General features: G+C 44.9%; 1 protein-coding gene across 2 annotated transcripts in view; it reads left to right on the top strand.

The window, feature by feature from the left end:
- Positions 1–24,066, top strand: part of camta1a (calmodulin binding transcription activator 1a) — a 281,808-nt gene that overhangs the window by 211,252 nt on the left and 46,490 nt on the right. For both annotated transcript variants that reach the window (XM_034131745.1, XM_034131746.1), the window contains exon 6: positions 11,505–11,576. In XM_034131745.1, coding sequence (XP_033987636.1) covers positions 11,505–11,576 — 72 coding nt within the window. The remainder of the gene's footprint in view (positions 1–11,504; positions 11,577–24,066) is intronic.

Genomic DNA, 24,066 nt, shown 5'->3' with positions numbered 1-24,066 from the left:
CTTTCAGTTGCTTTAGGTACCACTTCTACATTTTGTTTAATGTAGGGCTGTACGATATGGGAAGAAAATGCCGTGCCTTTTTCTTGTTTCTCCAAATTATTTTCACCACAGGAAGACAAATACCTGTTTTTGATCAACGTTTATGTAGCCAAAATATTCCCACACTACTGACGTTGCAGTTCTTTGGTAACCAGATTTAATTTATGTGTTTTTCTCCTGTTCCTTGCTAAATTTCAGCTTATTATGCGATGATTTCCCATCACACAGTTACTGTTTCTTTGCTTTGATGTTCATTTGGACAGCGGATTTGAACATTGATTTTACAGGAAATGTGAAAACATTGCTCGAGTATAAAGGGATATTGGTGATTTGCCGATCGTGCAGAGTCCGCATTTTACTGACTAGCTGCAAACTCTTCATTTAGTTTTAGGAAATTCAAACCAACCACGTTGCTTTTTTCTTTAAAGTGGCAAAAGAAGTTTAGTTTTAGGTAATTAACCTTACATGACATGGCAAGTCCTGTGAGGATAACTTTTGCACATGCTTAACTGTATATTTTACAGCCCTAATTTAATGTATTTTGTCCGGTTCTTTCTTCTCTCTCCTCTCAGTGGTTATCCTCACATGTAGCACAAGTGCACCGCTGTGTCCAGAAGTGTTTCTGTGAAGCCAGAGCGAACCTCCTTCTTCCAGATGAGAGCTATCGCAATTAATTAAGAGTGGAGGGAGTATAGAGGACTTTGGCCATATCAAAGCAGCAACAGGACACAGAGAGACATTTTGCATATGAGCTATGGTGGAGGAGGGAATGAGGGAAGGAGGGAAGGAGGGGAGGGGGGGGGGCAGCGAGGCAGCCATGGTGAAGTGGGAGGATCAAAGCAGAGGTTGGTGGCAGACTGCTGTCCCCTGCTGTGCGGCTCAGATAGAGACAGGTTAGCGCCACAGGTCCCCTCAGTGAGAGGGGAGCCAGGCACGGGGCCAGGCAGGAGAGATGCATGAACAAGCCAGCTTACAAACATCTCATAATAACTCAGGCAGAAGAAGCTCTCTGAATTAAAGTGTCACTTTTCATTTGCTTTCCTTTCCCTCTTTTTGGCTCAGTGGCTGATTTGTTCTCTCTCTCTTTCTCTCCCGTTCCCTCTTTTTGTCTGGCTACCCCACCCTCCATAACCAACCACCACCCCTTCCTCCTCTTCATCAGAATCCGAACATAACATGGACTCCCTCAGTTGCCTTCCCCACTGTCTTCATCACAGGGATGCCCGGGGGCTCTCAGGCTCCTCCATCTGCCTGCTGTGTGTCTGTGGCTCACCCTTTCTTTCTTTGCTTGTCTCTCTGTCTGTTTGTGGCAATCCCTGTCTCTCCAAATCCATCTTTGGTGTGTTTGGCTTTGTGTCTGTCTGCAGGGCTCTCTGTCTCCCCAAAACAAGTACAGTCAGAAATATGAGCAACGTTTTTTGCCTTTATTTTCATCTGAAGTGGAGTATAATTATTATTCAATAGTGGACATGTCTTAGGTCATATTCTAGCCCAAAAAGTACAAACTTTTTTCGGCACTCCAACAACATTTTTTCAATACTGCCTAACTCTGGTTATATAAAGTGTGTAGCTGACAGCACCAGAAAAAAAATAAACATTTGTTTTCAGTGTGATGACGGGGACCTTTTCCTAACCTTGATATGCCCAAACTCAAGGGTATGTGTGTTAACAAAGAATTGGGTCCACAGCCAGCTTTTTTATTATTATTGTATTAAATGCTGTGTTGATAGTTTGTTGAAGTCACATACTGCACAGAGGATATGAATATAGCACCTGGGTGAGCTTTCTGCAGTTTCAGTAGTACCCCCCATGATCGATGTCATTACTGTCATTGTTCTCAATCCAGCTAATCCGGCCGCTGAGCCTGAATGGTTAAATTGGGTGTGCTGGGGGCTGAGTGTGTGGGGGGGGGGCTGAGGAGAGCGGGGAATCGAAGTGCACAGAAGCTGATGAAGGTTGTTGCCACGCTCTGAAGTGGAGCACCATCTTCCCCGCAGTGTTGGGAGTGGATGGGGGCAGCTATCAGTCTCTAATTGGGCACTGAGGGCCATCATAAAGAGGTTCCACAGTATGGAGAAATAGAATGAGAGAAAGACACAGACAGTATGGAAGGCCAAAGAGGGGGGGGTGAACCTGGTGCGCTTTAATGCAATGCGTAATGGCAGGTGTCGCTCTGCCTAATTTCACGCCTCTGTGAGCGAATGTGCAACCAGACGATCGCCACTTCCGAGCCCGCTCTCTTTCTCCCTCCCTACTCTCATTTCCACTCTCTCTGCCTCATCGTATATTCGCTCGCGGTGATGCGTTTGTCCTTCCACACGACTGTGATTTGGCCTGTTCAGAACGTGGACTTTGGTTCCCCTGAAACCTGGAAGCTCCATGACAGGCTAAATGTGCAGCATAAGCACGAAATAGAAGCATGGGGACATTTAAGGAAGCACGAGGGCCCGCCTCTTCCATCTGTCACATCCCGGCCATATGATGAGGAACGCTTGTTCTTTTGCTTCTGTCACTAATCCAGCCTGTTGGACCTTATGCCAGAGGGAAGAGGCGACAGGAGGGGAATGGGTCAACCAATGATGTGTGTGTGTGTGTGTGTGTGTGTGTGTGGTTGTGTGTGTGTGTGTATGTCACAAATAGGGACTTTCAGAGTGTGACACGGGGGCAACCCGAGGCAGCAGAGACGGAAATGCTTTCTGAAGCCTGATGCCCTGCCCAGCTTCTTGTATGACCCTCTGTTGTTCCACAAACCTCCCTACCCATCCTCACCCTCTTATCCTTCTCTCCTTCTCACCCGTCCTTTACCCTCCTCTCCCCTCATCACTGTTCTTCCCTCCTCACCCTTTCTCGCCCCTCCTTCCTGTAGTCTGTGTTTGTGTTGGGAAGATTAAGCTGCTCTGACAAAGCTGTGTTTACAAATATGCAGGCAGAGAAACAGGCCAAGCGACGCTGAATAGGAATAGAATACAAATTGCTTTTTTATCTCTCTTAGGGCCAGGGCGAGAGAAAATGTGTTTGCGATTGTTGCTCCTCCGCCTGTGAAGGATAAAGCCTCAGTACTGGGTTTGGGCTCCCTGTTAGCATTCATTCTATCCTCTCCTCTCTCTGTCTCTCTCTCTGTCTCTCTCTCTGTCTCTCTCTCTGTCCTCCCACTCCCTTTTTCCCCCATGCTCTTTCTCCTCTTTGTCTGTTCCACACTCTCTGTCTCTTTCTCGCCGTCGGGATTTTTTTTTCTTCCTGTTTTCTCTGTAATCATATCTCCTCTCTTCTCTCCTCCTTAACTCTCTCATGTCTCCCTGATGCTTGCTCCTCCGTCCTCTATATGTGCACATCACTCCCACCACCTCGGCCCCTCAATAATTTTCTCAATTCCTCTATCCCTTCATGTTTCCATACAAGCTGAATATCTCCCTCCTCTGCTCACCCTCTCCCTCTCCCTTTCCCCCTCCATCCATCCTGTTTCCTCTCCTCCGCTCAGTAGGACTTGTCATGATTTACAGTCTCTCTCAGCTCTTCCTTGCTCACACCGGAGATATTGGAAATTTGGAGTGCCTATAGATCACGGCAGGAGGAGAAGCCGCGAGCCTTCGCTAATCAGCCCTAACAGAACTGTGGAGCATTACAAATCTGAGCTCTCTCTTACAATTAGGCAGCATGTCTGCCTGGCATAACCCACGGCAGGGAGGCTGAGCCTGTGATGTCATCTTCAGCAGGTCTCCGCCGTGTGTGTGTGTGTGTGTTTTAGGGGGAAACAGTGGGTTGGACGGTTTGCTCTCATTAATGCAGAGGACGTGGTCCCCTTCTCCACACAGTGCCACTTTTATCCCTACCTCAGCTAACACAAGGGAAGGTTAATGGGCGGTCATACAGACTCAAACAATGCCATATATGTTTATTAAGCAGCAGCAGTCTCACCGTGTGAGGCTTTTTTCAATGGTTTCATTTGGAATACAGGACATGCCCCGAGGAGCTCACTTTTTGAGGACAATGTAAAGAAAAAGGATCCATTTTCTTTTTACTACCTAATACATATTTTAGTGTCATCTGTTCTCTTGAATCTTATCCACATCCATCCCTGTTTCCATGTTGGCACACGTGAAGTCACATCCAAGCTCTGTGTTGTTATACTTTTGGCCCTTCTCCAGCAAATGCATTTGGGTTTGAGTAAGCGCAAAGGAGACACCGGCTACGGGAAAGTCTTTCTAGACTCAGCTGTTTCCAACCCACTAAAAATGACAGCTAAAACCTGACCTGTGACCCTTTGTCCTTAAACCGAGGCACGATAAGCTGATTGCTGTATCCATTACTCCATCTTTTAATGGAATGAAGTGCCTGTCGTGGTTGATAGCCCCGGGCCCGTAATGCAAACAGATGCTCATTACTCTTTTTACTGCGAGACATTTTTTACATAGCGATTGTAGACAGGCAATCTAGAGGTCCACTCAAAGGTTAGATGATAAGGAAATGGTGCCTTGAGATAATGACTGGTTTCCATTTTACCTTTTTACATATATACTTAACATCCATTTGTATCCTGTGATCCCTCACATTAGGATAATTGGAGGAACGCCTCATCAAGATGCAGCTGACTTAAATTTCCAAAACAGACTATTACATTTTCAGAAAGGAAGACTCGACTTTGGCTAATTTAATCTGTAGTACATCTCCAAAGTAAGGCCCTTTTTTATGTGTCGGGCAAAGTCAGTTGAAGAGAGGAGAAAAGATAAGAAAAAAATATGACTTGAGTTCGAGGAAAGTGAAAAGAGAAGCTTTGCTACGCGGTTTTGGCCTCCATCATAGTGTGGGTACTATAGAAACACAGTTTGACTTTTGAGAAGCTGACAGTAGCGCCGCAAGGTTTCTGAGTTTTGCTTTGTTGACAGGCATCAATGTGTTGACCCCTGTTGTAGGCTGGGGTCAAGGCAAGGCTTTTACTGGCTCTTTGTAAAGTATAAAAAACAGCCTGATGTATTCACTCATCCAGTCCTTTCCCCTCTCCTTTTGTGTTCATGTTTTTCAACGGTCGTGTTTAAGTGAATACGCCTTTATTCAGAGCTACATTCAGTAGAGATGAAACCACAGCCATAGAGAACTGGTCAAGTGTGTTCATTCAATGTGTTTATGTATGTACCCTCTAAATCCATTTGTCACAGGATGCTGTTAACCAGAATGGTATAGTATGCATGAGGTCTGATATGCAGACACAGATGGTGAAGTCTATAAAGCCCTAACATATACATTATGACATGACTCCATCGTTTTACTCTTACATCTATTTACAGCTTTTGGTATCAATTCATCAATACACTTAGAAAGAACTACACATAAATGCATGTGACTCTTTCTGCCATATTTACTTACCCATACGTTACAATCACACACAGGTCAACATTCTAATTCTCCAGGCGTATGTGCTTTATTGTTATTTGCAGGTGTGACTTGGCATACACTAAAGTGTGTAGCTGTGTTTGCGCCTTTGTGTGTCAGTGTGTGTGTGTGTGTCAGTGTTTGGTGGCATGCCGTAGGCCCCGTGCCACCCTTCCATCCCATTAGCTGAGCCCAGCCCCTGCCGATGTCTGCTTTAACCTTGGCCAGCGGGCTGGAGGAGAGGGAGAGTCATTCTAACCTTAAAAACCTGCTGATTAAAGCTAGTTTGGTGGAATTCGATTCCACTTAATGCCTTTGGCCGTGAGCCCAGCTGGCTAGCATTAGCATCAACAGACACCATGTCTTCAGTCAGGGAGACAGACGTGCATGGGCATGTGCATGAGTTTCCTCTGGCATGTGGGAAAGAAAACGGCTGTAAATCCCACATCCCGTCGTCTTTCTTTCTGTCTCTATTCTTCTTTTTCGTCCTCTGTCTCTTATTCCACTCTCATCTCTCCTTCAAAGACCAACTTCACTACAATCCTCCTGCCTGAAATGTCTTTCCTCTCGTTCCTCTCTCAGTGCTTTCTGTGTGGCAAGTGGTCAGGGCTTCCTCTCCAACTGCCTCCACCCTGTTATTGTTTTCCTCTTGAACTTGATGTATAGCTCTGTTTACGCGTCCAGCGTGGCTAATTAATTCTCCTCCTCAGGGCCTGGTTATCAACTGTTTGTGTCTATTTTACAATGAGTATGCTATTTTTAGAGCTGGCCATTTCCATAACACATGCATTTTTCTAGAGCATCATTTGTATTGCTTTGTTGAGGAATTTAGTGTTGCTTTTCTTCTTCTCTTTTTCCGTCAGCTCGGGCGCAGCCTGCCAATTCATTTTGTAGCCCGCTCAGATTTGACTGATTTAGAGGCTGCAGCTGGTCCAACGGAGAGGACCGGGGAGATCAATCTAAGCCTCTTTTGATTTATTATGTATAATGTCTCATCAACCGTTGCTTAAGTCTTCAGATGCACTGAAGAATGATACTGTTACAACTTTACAAGTAGTGGCTTATTTAAAGGGGTATAAAGAAGAGGAATCTTAATAGAAAAAGCAGAGGCTGGCAACAAAGCCCCAGTCATTGTGCCAGCCATACAGGAGCTGTGCTTTTCTGTTTAAATCCCAAAAATGCACAAGAGATAGTTTGTATTATGGGCATTCTGGGCATAGTGCCACCTTACCAGACACTACAGATAATTAGATTCCCGCTGAACGATTGGAGAGAGCAGAGCAGAGCGGCTGACTCTAAAGACAGCAGGTGAAACGCAGAGCATTTTGGTATCAGTTGAAAATGAGCTCATCCTCCAAACTGGAAGTGGCACTTTTCAGCCGTACGTCATCTAATCACGTCTGTATAGAGCCAGAAATCGCTGGTTGATCAATAGTCATCATGGATGCTGTCAATGACCAGAGTAGCTTGAATCTTGCATGGTCCATGAATCTCTATTGAGTATGGATTTTGCGCTCCCTGCTCGGATGGAGTTTGATAGTACGGCCTGATTGGCTGCTGCCTGAACTCTTTATGCTGCTGCGCCCCGGGCTGAATCACCTGCCCCGGGCATCCATGTGAACAGACATATAAAAACATGCACACACAGTAGTACACACACTGAAAATGATGCGTTCCCTCTAATGAAGCAGTGAGCCAGAAGTGACTTTACCAGTTGGATGTCCATGTCGACAACTTTATAATAATGCAAAGCAAGCCACTCAATACAGCGGGTGCTGAAACATTTATATGAGATCAGACTTTAGATTATTTATATACAGGGTGATGAAATGTGAGAACAAACGTTAGATAAAGAAACATTAATGGACACACAAGTCATTCATGATTTAATGAGAGAACTATCTATTTTTCCTGGTACTATGATTGATTTGAACTGGGGTCTAGGCAGGTAGGATGTCATTTAAAAAATAAGGAAAAGTGTATTCAAAATGCCAGGCATGTTGCCCATGCATGCACCGTATTGCTGCGTGTGTTTGTGCATGTGTGTTGACAGACATCAGACAAACTGACAGTATGACGTTTGCATCACTGCAAGAAAACAGCAAATTGCCAACATAAATAAGGTGCCACGCTCTAATTAGGACTGTCTTCACACATCATTATGGTCTAATGAGAGAGTTTCCCCTCTCTCTCAGCCTCACTATAACGGCATGTCTGTTTGCCACCACAGACTTTTTGCATTTTGCTAACCCATCTAGCTGTGCCTGACACCTGTCCAGCAATGATGGATGAATTTAAGTGAGGTGTCGCCAGGGCAACTGGCAGGCCAGGGGCAGCGGTGGCCTCTCGAGGCAGGACAGGTACCCGGTGGTGGCCCTGCCTTTATGTGAAGGCATAATTTAGGCCAAACTGTTTATCACTGTGCTGTCTGGCCTGCTGGCCCTGTGTGATCTGTGATCGGGTTCCACTCAGGACCGCTTTAAGACCCCAAGTGGGGGCGTGTTCAGGCCAGATTATAATACCCTCTCATTGGGCAGAGCAAGAGTTTCATTGCCTTGGCCGCTCGCTTGAGTGACAACACCAAATGAATTTGCTGCATCAGTGTCTGACTTTGGAGGACACACGTCGCTGTAACTCTCTTTTCCTGCTGTCTGCAGTGACAGCGCATGAATACATTATGGCTCCCTGTGAATACTCCTATAAACCGTTGTGTGTCATTGTTCAATTGTGTCTCATTTGCACCCCAAACATTAGACCAATAACAATTTCACATCTGGTAATGTGTGTGTATGTGTGCATACTCGGCACACCTATGTATTTGTTTTTCACAGTTTTTGTGTCGGCACTTCAAAATTACACACTGGGAAACTGCACTTTTAATGAGAGAATATGTGTGTATGTGTGTATAATTATAGTTTAATTGCTTGCCCTGTGATGTGCTGTCATCTGTCACAGCCCAAAGACAGCAAATAATGGTTCTGCTGTCGTCACTTTGTCACCCAGACGCTCAGCATGCAGAGAGCAGCAGAAACACCAGTAACTGATATGCGTCTTGAATTACTGATAAGCGCTGGAGTATGATGAGCTTTGTGTATGTGGGCGTGCTTGTGCTATCAAAAGAGTCTCGGCCAACCTTTCTATCTCGGTCTATTGTTATTGTCTGTGTACATACAGTAAGGGGGGCTGCGTGAGTGTGAAAGTACGTATGTGAGGTTCTTTGAATATGTCTGTGTTACTGAGTGAGTGTAGTTTAGTGCTTAAAAACTCATTGTCTAATTCTGTGTGTATGTGTGAGGGGGTGGTAGCTGGATGGAAGGGTGAGGGTGCACAAGATTACGTGTATGTGAGTTTGAAGCCTACTGTATATCGGTACTGACGGGTGCAACAGTTGTGTTATGCTTTAAGCTGCTTGTTTGTCTGGCACGCTGCTTGGTGTGGTTGAGAAATGGAGTAAACAGAGGGAGGGGAAATCAGCCTGGGGGCTAATTTATTCTCTCTCCAGTGGCACTAGTCACAGAGGCCTGTTGCACTGGCCCACCTGTCAATCCTGAGGAACATGCCATCGCCTCATCCAGCTGCACACAGCCACCACGGCCCACTCATAGTGGGCCAAGCGCTTTAGGCTGGAGCCGCATTAACCATGATATATCAATAAACTCTTGGTAATCAGAATGAACAAGACAGCCAGTTTATTTAGCACATAAGTAGCATATTAAACAATCTGGCATTTTCTCTGGCAGTGAAAACAGTCACCAGTTAGAGCGGGAAGCCTGAGTTATGAAGGGTGAGTCTATGTCATCCCCTCTTTCTCCCCCTTTCTCTCTAGGGCTGCTATTATTTAAAGGCACGAAGCCCCAAAAAGTGATCTTACAAAAAAAAGGTACTGTTTTATCTGTGTTTAGCTTTTAAAGTCAAATATTGAATTGGCAGAATGTCAGCATTTCTGTTTGTAAGCATCTTTCACAAAAATATTGCAACAGCATAAACAGTTCAATGCCTTATAAGCCGATAACATATTGCATCACAACTGCCTATTTCCCCCCCTAAAATGCACAAAGTATAGTTTATGACACAAATAACTACAAAACCGCACAGGAGAAATGTGTGAGCTGCTAGCCGTTTTAGTTCACAGTAGTAATGTGATGTTCAGTGTGCTGTGGGAGTGGGAGGCAGCGTCTGTCCGTTGCCAGCTTGGAGTAATGGATGGCAGAGCTATGGGAGAGGGAGGAGGCATACATCCTATTTCAGACAGCTGTAATGGATGAGTCTACAGCAAAAAAATAAGAACGGGAGGAAGTCTGCATGCTCTCACTATCTCAAACTCACACGCAGAGTTTGGTAGTATAGAAACCGGTTCACAAAAGATGCAACCGGAACAATGGAACACCTGGAGAAAGAGTCGATGCCGATATGACTTTTGTTGTTTTTTCCAAATTGGTCGTAAGATGTCTGTGAATGTATTGAACACACAGCCATACATATACTGTGTGATTTGTTCTTTCTTACCTCTGTAATGTGTTTCTCACCATGTGCCCAGTGTGTAGCCATGCAGTGGATATCTTGTGTAATTAATCAGACAGTTTGATGTGGGTGTTTATACAGACTTCCTCTGCAGGCCCTGCTCTTTTTAACTAGGTTTTAGTAAACAAGACTGGCACATAACACATCTCGAGGCACATATTCATCTCATGGTCCTCAAAGCAATGTAGCCCAATGGCCCTGTGCCCTCCATCCCTCTTCCCTTCCCCCATTCCTGCACCGTTTCCAACCTCCTAACCAGTTCACAGTGCGAAAGGAAAAGCGCCTTAACTTATTGAGCTTCAGAATAATGAACCTTTGTCATGACTGTACATGCACACCCTCTCGCTAACAGTGTGTATATCACTCCAGCTTTGATTTCTCCTCATTTCTCAACAAACAGTTATACCAAAGTGGATTGGAGTGAAGCTCAACCCTCCGACCTGCTTGTTTGATTTATTCCTCGAAGAGCCCAGCTCCCTTTCTTAAGTGCAATCCACCCTACCCTCACTGTTCTCAAATATTGTATCGCACAAAATGACAGCCTATTTCCTATATAAGGTGGGGGTTTGGGGGTTGGGGGAGAGTGCTGTAGATTCTTGTTGCGGCTGTAAACAAGCAAAAGCAGGCTAGCAATCCCTCTGGGTCACCTGGGAGCTGGGGCCCAGGGTCTCCCGGAGAAGGATTGAGGAGGAGGATAAGTGCTGCCTTGCTCCTGTTCCTCGCTGCACGGTGCTTTGTTGCGTTTGCCTCTGCTGCCGGCTGGTGAAAAATGTCTCCTGGCCACTCTGCCAGATACCGGGAGGCGTTATCGGCCCTTTCTAGCGCTATCCAGGGTAACGAGCCCCCAGGCCCAGTATTATCTGTTTACGATAAGGATATTAATAACACTGTGCTTTAGTTATGTGCAGGGGTGCCCTGTGGGGTGATGGAGGGGGAGGGGGAGGGGGAGGGGGATGGGGGGGGGGGGTCGGATTCGGTAGCACCTGAATCATTCTGTCAGGGGCTCTCTCCATGCGGGAAGGAAGGAGTCATGTGGGGATGCTAGGAGGACGGTGCAGGACGGTGCTGAGGGGTTCACCGGTTAACCCCCTCCACTTCCTGCTTCCAGGTCACAGTCTTTGTTTCCAAGAACAATAGCTTGACCATCTGGCAGCAGGTCAATGTGGGACACTAGGTCACAGCTGTCCTGCTCCGCCTGCAGAGGTGGAAGAAGTAGATCTCTTAGATCTTGTACTTAGGTAAAAATAGAACTACTACAGTGTAGGAATACTCTGTTACGAGCTTTTGGATTGACTCTAGTTGTAACTAAAGCCTTATTCAAGTATTGATTATATTTCACATTATTAATCAAAATCTGCAAAGTAACTAAAGGTACTAAATAAACTTAGTGGAGTAAAAGTACACAATTTACCTCAGAAAATAGTGGTGTAGAAGCACAAAGTAGCTAAGAAAGTACCTCATAATGGTACTTAAGTACAGTACTTGAGTAAATGTACTTAGTTACTGTACACCACTGTCAGCCTGGTGTCTGTACTGTACTCTAGTCTAATGTCCTCCCTTGTCTTATTTTCTTCCAGTGTCTGTATGGCTGCTACGTCCACTCCTCCATCATCCCCACCTTCCACCGCAGGTGCTACTGGCTGCTCCAGGTAAGACCTCCTTTTTCTCTTTCTCCACAGTTCAGCACACTTGAGTTTTACTCTCAAACTCTCCACAAGAACTTGAATGAATTGCATGATATCAGTTTCCATTTAACTGAAGCATTTACCTTTGACAGCCGGCAGGCAGACATCAACCTATCCCCCCTCCACCTCCCTCTCTCTCATCTCCTTTCTCTCCTCAGCCTCCATTTCCCTTATCTCTCCCAGTCATTCACTTTTCTGATGGCATTGCCCATACACGCCGTCCAGCACGAGGGCGGTATCTCAGTCTGCTAAAAGCTTTGCCATCTCCCCTGTCTAACAGCTGCGGTGATGGGCAGTAAAAGCGTGATGGAAGACGTTCCCTGTACAGTAGAGTGTGCTTACAGTGGATCGTCAAGTCTGCAGGATGAGAGTGGTTGTAAATAGTATTCATTTGATCACCCCCCCCCCATACATCTCATCATTCTCATTTAGCATGGCAGCTATTATTGTTCGAAGGTGCCTGATACGTACAACCATTCACACACACACCATTTTAAGGGATAATAAAGCACACATGCAGAGAATAAGGGTGTGTGAAGCTGCTGCTATTTTTGTCTACCTATCTGTCGTTCTATGTATTTGGCAACAATGCTGCCAGCTACATTTCTCTAAGTTGTATTTTCTGTAGACAAAACGGTTGAGTCACAACATCCCTGCTGTACTAAATAGACCCAGAAGGCAAATTAATTTGTTGTCTAACCAACCCCCCTCACAATGTCTGCTAGCAAAAGAGGAGAGCAGGCCGGTTGGGAAAAGGCAAAAGGGAAAAACTGGCCTCAACAATGTTTAAATACTAATCAAAATAATTAGAGTGTTCCCACAGCAAACAAAAGCTTTCAAACAACAACAGTTTATTTCTCTCCCGCTTTCTCTGTTGGCTCTGCGTGTGTCACAGGCAGTAGTAACAACACGAGCTGACTGGAAGCTTGTCGTTTCCTTTCTATTCTGAGTTCTATCAGCATAGCTTCTCAGGTTATGTCCCCTTTTTTTATCCAAAGGATTAGAGGGTACAGTGTATTGTTAAAAACTCTAAATAATGAAAGCAAAAGAAACAATGGTGTGTGGAGTATATCATGCTCAGTCTGTAAATAACACAAAACACGGTGGTTCTTGTTTAGACCTGGAGAATGATCAGAATAAGCTCTTGTTCTGGTGAGGCGGCAGATCATCTCTAATCTGCTTCCATTTGTAAACTGTCAGGGAAATCTTGTGTTGATTTTCTGTAGTCATTTTGTGGTTGCACGAGGAGCTCCCTTATGGAATGGGTTCACATATTTTCCAAGTCTATCTTAATACAATACTGACATTCCCATATGTGCATTGCAATACTGGATGCTGTAATCATTCCTCCTGTCAATACTGGCCAAGAAGAAATTCTCTTCTAACATCATTTGAATGTAAGCGATGATTTACAAATCCACAGTCTTTCTTATTTGCACAAATGATTTCTAAACCTCCCTCAGTTAAGTGTGCAACTTCGACTCTTTCTGGTATGAACATTTCTTCTTTTAAAGGGGCCCTATTGTGCTTCTTTTCAGTTTTTATAATGTTTAAATTGTTGATTGTTCAACCGCCCAGAGATGTCCAACCCCATAGCCTATCACTTACAATGTGTTGAGCACTGAACAACAGAAGTACAAGTCTCACATTGTGATGTCACTGTGTTACAGAAGTAAACAAAGGAATCCAATGGAGGCGTTTCAGGCAGGGGGGGAGTGTGTGGAAGAGAAACTCCCTATGTAGGGAACTTATATAACACACTACAGGAAAGGGAAAACCCCAAAAGGCTTAAAGGTCACCAATTATGCAAAATCCACTTTTATACATAAACATGTGTCCCCTCTGTGGAAAGAGATTCTGAAAGTTACAGGAACAAAGACCCCCTCTCTTTTTGTCCTGATCCATTTATATAAAAACCTGTCTGAAAATGAGCTGATCAGATTTTGGCCACTTTATGATGTCATAACGATTTTTTGGCTTGTGTAACCATTAGCCAATCACCAACCAAGGTAACACCTGCCCACCTTATCACCTGAATCTCCTCCTAGAGCACCATTGTGTTCTTTTTAACCAAATATCTCTCAGAGGGGCGTGGGGAGGGGCTCCTTATTTTCATCTAAAGTAACAGACAGAGAATCAGCACTTTTGAAACAGGGCTGAAACAGAGGGGATTATGGGATGCTGCAATGATCTGTTTATTTTCACACTTAAAACTGTACATTTAAAGGTACCCACTTTATTGGACGAACACATCTGATTCCTGATTTTAGCCTTATAGTACAGAAAGAGGAATGTGAATGTTGTCTCCCAACATTGGTATTGCGTTAGTAAAAAATCTATACACGGCCAGTATGGACGAGAAGCTTTGATGAATTACTCTTAAAAAGGTACATATGGGAATTCCGGTATTTTCTTTTTAAAAGTGAACCCTTTCCTTTGGTTGAGTTCAGTCCTAAAGGAGGAGCACCACTGGGAGGTAAAAACATGTGTACACACAGAAGGTGAATAATGCAGAGAGCTTGGGTCAACCAGGGTCACCGGCTTTTTTTAAACTACAGCCCTCTTTTCACTCTCCCTCTGCCTGTTTTAGCACACTCAAGTAAACACTCATAAAACTTTGAGGAGTTCACTGACTTTTTTGTTGTCCTGTTACTGCAGAGCATCAGCTAAGAACAACTGTGTTGGCCCTTCACCTCTCTGTCTCTCACTCTGCTCCGTAGATCTCCTACATGTCTCAAAGGTACCAGCTGTGCAGCATCCTCTTATTCCAACAATTAAGAAAACCTTCTGCTGTGCAACAAAAAACATTTACTCACAACCAAGTGTATTCTTTGACACTGAGATTTCCTGGAACCCCAGATTTCCATCTCTTTTCAGACGGTTTATTGCAGAACATCTGTGCTGAGAGGAATGCACAATGATATCAGAGGTAAAAGATTAGACCACTTCAGGGCAGACCCCGACAGATGCAGATAGACCTTCCACACCTGTCCCCTCAAGCCAATTTCATTCAAACACTCAGCTCTGGTTAAAACAGTCTCTTTCTTCCCTTCTCCACCTTTCTCCAGTCTCTGAACCCTCTGTCCCTGACTCCCTGTGTACCATGTGCTGTGTCCATATGAGATTTGCAGGCAGTAGTCTGTCAACAGCAGAGCAGCAAGGAGACTGGAGCTCCCAGAGCGGCAACAGGGAAAGGTCACCAGTGAGTGAAAAATGTAAATATTCAGCCAACCAGCAGCCACAGTCACGGAGAGACAGGGATGAAAATAACTCCTATTACACAGCACCGACAGGGAGGGAACACAGAGGACAGAGAGGGTAGACACAGACTGTGAATGAGAGAGTAGGGAGATGGACACAACTTTTTAAAAGTTAGGCTAAAAAAAGCTGTGGAGAAAGATGGATTCAAAGATGTTTTAAAAGAACACACTGCAGAATAGAAAGGGGACAGTGTGTATATATGTGTGTGTATTTTTGGATGTGTGTGTGCCAGAAAGACAGAGAGTGAGGTTGGTGAAAGGTATTTTAGCGAAGGTGGGTTAGCCTGTGGGTGTGTGCCACTTTATCCACTCTTTATCCACTCTTTATTGAGTCAAAGCCTGGGTAATGAGACAGGGGACGCGATGGAAGACCTGCAAGGGGGGTCCTTTCTAACTCCATTCATTTCCTTTTGTTCTTTTCACCTCTCACTCTCAATCTGCTCATCCCCCACCACACTACCTCCACCTCTCTATGGCATTAGACCACTTTAAAATGTCTGGCCCATCCCCACAAATGGCTGAGACTAAAGAAGAGTGCCACCACCGTTATCTGGGGTTGCAGACAATGAATCCAAATTGCTGCTGAGACAGAGAGTTGCCCCGAGCGGGCTGTGTGGTTTGTCACTCAGAAAAAGTTCTTATTTCGGTGGAATTGGTGAGAAATAAATAGAGCTTTTTGTTAAACTATGGGATCTTCTTTAATGCTGTAGCAACAAAAAACACAAGTCCGTAAATCATCATAAACATTAGGGCTGCACAATATAAGGTACAATGCGATAAGACTGTTGAATATTGCAATAAAAGTAATACTTGTGATAAATGAACGAGATATTAAACTCAGTTCTGGATTGTTGCTGCAATCAGTGTACTGCTAAAATACAACATATTGCTTATTGAATGAACGAAGAGAAACTTATTTACAACATATTTGTATTGAGCAAATTGAAGATCGAACTGAACACAAAGGGCACCGAATACAAAAAGATTGATTGTAACATTTTCTGCTAATACTCTCTTTCAACTTATCACTGAGTGCAGCAATATTGCAGTCTTTAGCGATGTGTTTATCATGCAATCTACTTTGTAAATGCTGTCAGCTGGAGTATGCATAACCAGATACTTAAAAACCAACTTCTATTAGTACTCAGTCGTTCCATCTTCAAGCTGCCATGACACACACACACACACACACACACACACACACACACACACATTGACACTGAGGATCTCTCCTATCCTGGTGGCACTGATTGATTCTATTGCTCCGTGTCCCCTTCTCTTGTTTAGTGCTAATCGAATGTAATTCCACGCTTGCGCCTCTCCATCAAATCAGACAGTGGAGTTTGTGCTGGCCGACGGGGGCACAGAGGTGGGGATAATTATGATATTAATACGGAGGGGGTCTGAGGGGAAACTTCATTTGTCCTGCTGCCTGCCACGAACACAGAGAGGGGTCAATAGCCTTTCCCGCTTTTCCTACTTTAAAGAGGAGGAGAGAGGGATGAGATAATGAAATGACTAGTAAGGCAGCAGGGAATGCTGACGACCTTGTTTCTTCACAGCTATCACTTTCCCCCTCTTACCTTCCTCGGCTTAGGCCACTGTGCTCTAGTCTCTGTCTCACAAGAATACATTATTAATATCACCATTCACTGCAGTTACATTTTTCTTATTACATTAGTCCTTCAGAGTATAATGACTTTGGAAGCACTTGAATTAGTGTGATGTGGGAAAATGAGTTGTCAGTGTTGTCCCTGTGATCATTCCAGCACTATTAGACAGTCTTTCAGCTAGTTTAATTCATGGAATAATTCAAAGGTTACTTAATTGGACAGGCAGAGTGATAACTGTGATTTAAGACAACCTTGAGCAGTGTAGGCTCTGCAGGCGCTGTCCATGAAACTGAAATACTATCTTCTAACCTTTAAGACTGTTCAACACATCACTCTTTTTTTTCTGATTTATCCAAAAACACCCATTCCCTTTAAAGTCCCATGTTATTCACTTCACATCACAAACTCGCCAGACTCCAAAGATCAATACACCTGGGCACTGCTGTCAGCGCGTCATGTGCAGAGCCTAACATGTACTCAGCGTCACCAGTCGGGCCAGAGGCCTCTCTCGCCCTCTAACTAATTGAATTGGAAAAGTTGAGTAGCTCCTTTGCTGCAGTGATCCGTCATAGGTCGGTGTGCAAGCAGGATACAGTAGCTACAGACCCAGAGCCTCATGCCTGCAGGCTAAAGGCAGACAGATGGATTCTTTATATCTACCAGAGTCCTCTATTCATTCGGATCAGTTTAGCTGCCTCTGTGCTGAGCACTGGGAGACAGGTGCCGGATTCAGAGCGGCTCAGGTGATGTGTGATGACGGAGCAGAGCTGTCAGGTCCAGATTCACATCAGATACGTCCAGACTATGCAAGGCTACATAATGAATATTTCACTGAGATAAATCATGGATGAGCCTGGGCAACGTTCTGTTGATTTCACTGAGAGGGTAGAGAGGCAGGAAAACCTGGCGAGGTTTTGACTGGCTGTCTACAACCTCAGGGCAAATGGAGGCAGTAGAAATATAATTGCCTTTAGCTATGCAGGCTGTTGTTTGTATCAAGTGGAAATGCACCTCTACAGAGTATCAGATCAGATTTATAGCATATGAATTTGACTCCTATCACCTGACATTACTGTTCAACTCAAAACCTCAACACCGGACTGACAGGATAACTGGGGGCAGTATATGCAATGTGAGGGTGCATCTCTATATCTGTCAGCCTGTGCACATGTTTTATGTGTGTGTGCGTGTGTGTGTGAAGTTTTTCCGTTCTGTTTCTGCGCTATGGTGAGAGACCACGATGCTCTCAGCAGCATGCTGCTGCTGGCAGGCCCCCACTCTCTGCCATGAGGAGAACAGCTGCTTCACGATCATGTCGGGGTGTGATCCATGTCCCCGTGGCTCCCCTCATCTCCTTCGCTTCTCCTCCTTCTTGTGTGCAGTTACACATAAATACTGCCTCTTAAGTTTACCCTATCCATCTATTCAACTTATAAACACTAAAACCTGTGCCTCTCTCTGTAATCACTTTTCTTATCCTTTGAGCACCTCTGTTACCCTCAGAAAGAAAATATAGAGTTAGTTTTCAAAGTAGGTCCCTGCTCAAAACAGTGACGCTCCTGACCTCTAAACAAATTGAAGGTTACTTTGGTGCTTAATTAATGGCCCCTGCTGGAGCGCTCTCTCCCCACATGAAGAACGAGAGAGAAGTTGAGCTAAACCCCAGAGGCGCACAGCAACTCCTCTCCTCCTGGCAGACTGATCTGTTTCTCAGTGCCTGCGACCTTTTCTCTAGTCCCGTCGCCTAGCCCACCAGCACGGCCAATTATCACAAATCCCCCGCCGCATTTGTCTTGCCATTTTCACTCTGCGGCCAAACAGGCGTGCATGGACATACACTCATGCAGCCTCCTAACTAGCCTCAGCCCAGACACAGAAACAGAGGCCCACAACAGGTATGTGGTGCTTAAATAATTCAGTTTTCCTGAAAGGTTAAAGCTCTGCCAGGAAGGCGAATTGACATTCATCTTGCTCCAGAGTCGTGCGCACCACTTCAAGAAGGTGCCTCCATCGACATGTTTACTTTCGATGACTTCCAGGATTGTTATTGACACCAGAATGGTGTTTCAGTAGAGCCCAGAGAACTGACTTGCTAACCACAGCAGGAATCAAATGACTGAGTCCCTTGTCGCTAATGCAAGCATTGAGATTAAAATATCTCTAACGCTGTAAGCTTGTCGAAGAGTATTGCAACCAACCTCCATCCTGATTTGATATGAGCCTGTTGTACTCTGTGTATTCTCTCCAATAGTCTTAGAGAATAAGAGAGTCTCTGTGCATAGTGTCACTAACCAGGCTTAAATGTGTTAACATCCTGCCTGTGTGTGTTAGAAAGCAGAGGATAATAAATGCTCCACACAAAGTCTGTTCTGTGCTTTGCCAATCTCTGTGTCTCCACTCATGTCAAGCCACAGATCTGATTTCACTATGGAGGCTCAGGCGTGATGTACGCGCATCTCCCAGCTTCCCAGAGAACACTGGTCACAGCTAATGACCAGAACTGTCCGATTTGTCCTGCCCTGATTACTCCTCTGAGCCCCAATTAGCCGTGGATGAGAGCTGACATCCCGACACGATCTCTTGGATGTGTCATAGTGGTAGAGATAAGACGGGGAAGGAAAGGATAGAGGTATGTCATGTTCTTATATGTTGTATGTCAGGGACTACGGATGGAAATTAGCTCAAAGCTCAAATCCGGCATATTTACACTTGAAGCATTATTTGTCTAAAGTGTTCATTAGTGTGCATTGTCCCTATTCAAATAAACGATTTAAAAAAAAAGAGGGAAGACAGGGAATGTGTGTGTGACCGAAGAGGGGAGTCTGCATGAAAGCTGTAGTAATATAGAGTCATTAACTCTGCATTCAGTCAGATATCGATCTCAATTCCCTTTGAACCAGCTACCACTCATCAACATACAAACCAACAGCTCTGATTGCAATTTCTATAATTGGCAATTTCATTGTGAATATCTATCTATCTTAGGCTGTTCGCTGCAGCTGGTCTGAGACAAGCTGATGTCTCTGTGGGTTAGGTATGAAGAGACTAAGGACTGTTTGTGGAAAATATATAAGAGAAGGATAAAGTATTGGGCCAGTGTGGCTAAATCAATGTATTAGTAGAGGCTAATAGTGAAGTTCTGCGAGCCTCAAAAGCATTTTATTATGGATAAAAACAATGTCATTGCTTTCCCTAATTGTCAATAACAATCTCTGTTATGCACGTTGTTTCATCTGTTTGTCTTCGCGTTACACCCTCTTCATTTTTCTTTCCTGTTCTGACCCCTACCCCCCTTCCCACCGCTGTATCTTTCTTCATTTCTCTCTGCCACTGTGTCTCCCCAGGACTGCTGAGCTTTCTCCCCTCTGCAAGTTTTGAGAGAAAATCTCTCTCTTTTCGTTGGGCTTGCTCTCATTCTCTCTCAGTAGGGGGCAGTGGAAAAGTAACTACAAGGGCACATAAAGCCTTCAGAGTCAAACCAGACTTCTTTTAGTCTTTTTTGATCTGGATAGATGTCACACCCCCTTGACTGGGATGGCTCTGCTCCTATCTCCGTCTGCACCCCCTTTAAAAAAAAAGTCGCCCACGTAAACCTGAGAAGACACAGAGATTGAGAGGAGGAGGGAGGAGGAGGAGAGAGAAATGTAGAAGGGTAGGAGAGGAGGGATGGAAGGAAACAAGAGGTGGGAGGGGCGGAGGTGCTTTGAGAATGGGGGATTAGAGTTAGAAGATTAGGGGTAGAAGATGATATCATTTGGTAGAGATGAGCGGGAGCAAACGAGCAGCGCAAATCACCCGACGTTAACGAGCTACCTCGTAAATTACTGCAGCCGAGTGTGTGCTTGTATCTGGATCTGGATAGAGCTGTGCAGTGCAAGGGAAACATAACGCACGTCTTAATATTATTTACTGCCCCCTCCCAATTTATATTGGTTGTCTCCTCTGGCCCAGTATTGGCCTCCTGTGGCAGCATCACAGGATGTTTCCTTATTAATAGTGGGAGGTGTTAGTCAGCGTGAGCGCCCCTCCACTTGTAACCCAACAGAGGAGAGCTCAACTGCAACAAAAAAATGTGCTTCCCAGTAGCCTTCTTAGATAACTAAGATTTGACAGGCTCTTCCTCATCTCCACATAGTGTTTACAATGTTTACCTCCTAATACAGAAACTGCAGCAAAGGGAGTTATTTAATGATATTAAAATGTTGATTTTCAATGAAATGTGATTTTTTTTCCTTAAACCACTTAGACATATCCAGCCGGGAGTGCAGATATTCAGTTAAAATGATCGTGTGTATAAACCTGCACGTTTCAGACTGTTCCCTGTGTGGAGCAGAGTGAGGGCGAGAGACAGAGTTGTGAGTGCGGCAGAGAGTTGCTCTCTTGTTGTGCTCTTAGGTAGTGACAGGAGGGCAGGGAAGAGAGGGAAATATACATTTATATTTTAGCCAGGAGCACAGCAGCAGGAGAATGACTTGCATTGGCTGGGGTCTAAATATTACATGACTTCCTGATGGCAGTGTGCTGTCTGAGGCGCTGTCTGGCCCGGTATTAACCTGTCCGGATAAATCAGCCGTTTAACCAACTCTGTTCTTCTATCCAAAGTACATTTCATTCTTTCTTACCTCACTCTACCTTCGTTTCCCTTTTTTCTCTGTGACCCACCAGCTTCACCTGGTTCTCATGCACCATTTCAACGTGCTGCGGCCCACTCTGTGTGTGTACAGTGTGTATACTCAGTTACTCTGTGGTCCTCTGCCAAGGCCCCTAACGTCATATGCAGCCTGGCAGGTGACAAATAGTTTTTTAATTGCTTGCACCAGGAAAATCATTAGTCTCTTTCCTTTCCTTGCTGGGACCAGGCAGGACGTGTGCGCAATAATAATAGCCTCAGTCCCATTTCCCGCTTCTCGCTTCCTATTTTTAGAAAAGGTATTTTAAGGCCCTCTATGTGTATGCCTTTGTGTGTGTGTAAATGTCTATGTGTGTTTGTATATTTGTGTGTGCAGGTGTGTGTGAGTCCACAGTGAGGGGGGGCTAAATGGTCCAGGGTTGCTTTCCTAGTTTGTGACGGAGGAGAGAGTGTGTTTGTCAACCCTGTGCCTGCCTCATGAGAGTTTTTCTCATTGCTGTTGCTATTCCCCAGCCCCGGGGAGCGTGCTGTTAGTGTGTGTGTGTGTGTGTGTGTGTGTGTGTGTGTGTGTGTGTGTGTGTGTGTGTGTGTGTGTGTGTGTGTGTGTGTGTGTGTGTGTGTGTGTGTGTGTGTGTGTGTGTGTGTGTGTGTGTGTGTGTGTGTGTGTGTGTGTGGGTGTGGGTGTGGGTGTCTGACTCTGGCTCTGGCCTAGGCCATTGTGCTGTAGTGCATTACTGTAGCAATCCACCGACACAGCGGCCAGCCAGATGAAGCCGTCCAGTTTATGGAGCAACCTGCAAACTCCAGCTGCTTTTGGTTGGGATTGTGCTTAGTGGTGAGATATAGTATTGATTTTCTCTCCTCGGTGCCCTTGCCATCCCCGCGTAGATATGCACCGGCGCTCAGCATCCATTCACTGCGAGGGGGGAGAGAGCAGAGGATGATGTTTATGTGGCGATACTGACCCCATTCGTTCACATGGAAAAGGTGTGGAACGTGAGGCGGCTAGACGGCAGAGGGGAATTGAGTTTGCAGGGCTCAGATTGCAAGATGAACCCTGAATTTGATTTCTGTGTTATACAAGCATTTGTTATTATATATCTTGGCGTCTGAGGGTATCTGTGTGTCTCCATTCTTGTGTGGGCCTATTATGTGTGTGCTTGTGTGGGTTTATGTGCAAGGGTGCATGTGTTTGTTAGCAAGCCATTTGGGTCTGTGTGCTGTTGATGTTGTGCATTTTTTCCTTTTTCCTTTTTGTTGCCCTTGGTTTGGGTCCCAGTGGGGGAGCCATGCTCAGCACTGTTCCAAAGCTGCTCTCCCTTTCCCTCCCCTTCCAGATCTCCTAAAATCAAATGCATGGTCAATAATCATTTGAAACATTTTTGTGAAACCCCCTAGCAGCCAGGCAGCAGTTAATGTAAGCGCCTCATTACACAAAGCATATAAATAATAAAGCTTAAAAATCTTAATAAGTATTGTATGAAAAATATTAGTGGGTGACCTTTCTGTGAATTTTAAGTCCAGCACTCATAAAATGTTTAAGCAATGAAAACTGAATTGAACCTTCTCGACCGTCAGTGTTAATGATAGCTTTAGGTGTGCAGTACATCAAACATAACCATACGAGTAACCACAGCTCTCTTATCTCACACACTCAAACACACACACACACACACACACACACACACACACACACACACACACACACACACACACACACACACACACACACACACACACACACACACACACACACACACACACACACACACACACACACACACACACACACACACACACACAGTTTTACCATACCATTTAACTCTTCAGTAAGAAAAATAAAAGCTAGTATCAGCAATATTCTCCTTTTTCAAATGCACCTCCTCACATTTCATGCCAAGCTCCCCTCAACTTACTGAGGATTTTTCTTCTGACAAAATGTATGATTAACAATGACTAGAGCTGACTGAAAAATGTCATTCTTGTCCTGTAGAGTTGATATCAATACTATACATCCACATGCTTTAGGTGGCCTAGTTGGTTTGGTCAAAATCTGAGGAATATTCCTATAGAGATTATTTCTCTGAGTACTAAAATGTATCGCTCAGTTTTTAAAGCCTGACCAAATTACGATTTTGCAACATACGCCAACAATTAATCAAAGTGATAGTGACTAGCCAATAAAGAGATTATAAAAATCACAGTTCATCATACAGCAGTGTATGGTGGCCCACAGCAGAAGTGTCACAATTGTAGTGGTGCTCGCCAAACAGCTGAAAGCCACTTCTCTGTATATGTACTGTATGTGTGTATGTGTGTGTGTGTGTATAATCAGGCTGTGTTATCCAAGCCAAGCAGCCCTACTCTGGCAGTGCTGAGACTGGGGAGAGCCCATCTCTTTCCAGATTCATCTCTCCAGCTTTGTTTGACTAAGTAGTGCCATGGTGTTGGTGTTGGAGAGGGCTGGAGTGGCAGTGGCAGCGGCAGCGGCAGCGTATGCGTGGGTTGCCTGAGCCAGTGGGGCTTGGCACAGAGAGGTAGCATATGTTCATGGCCAGCTTCCTTCCTCCTCTCCCATCTTTCTCCCTTACTCTCGTCTCTCTCTCTCGCTAGCTTACTCACGATAACCCTCAACTCCCTCTCCCTCCGCACGTCCTGGGATCACCTGTGGGGAGAAAGCATAGCACAGAGATCAAAGGGCTGTGGGGATCCCAGAAGGACAACCCACCATGTCTCTCTAATGCATACATCTTCACAGACACATACACCCCTCTTTGTCATTTTGTCACTTGGCATAAGATCAGAGAATATCCGGTGCAGCAGGTAATAAGTTGTGGCTGTGAAGAGGCTCTCTGCTTCAGTTTTGATGCCTTTCCAAGGGTTGGTCACCAGCACCTTGGCCTCTCTGTGCCCTACATAAACACTGGCTGTTATCCAAGCATGTCAGAAGA

The sequence above is a fragment of the Trematomus bernacchii genome, unplaced genomic scaffold (assembly GCF_902827165.1).
Source record: "Trematomus bernacchii unplaced genomic scaffold, fTreBer1.1, whole genome shotgun sequence".
Taxonomy (NCBI): domain Eukaryota; kingdom Metazoa; phylum Chordata; class Actinopteri; order Perciformes; family Nototheniidae; genus Trematomus; species Trematomus bernacchii.
This window is presented reverse-complemented; position numbering and strand designations above follow the sequence as displayed.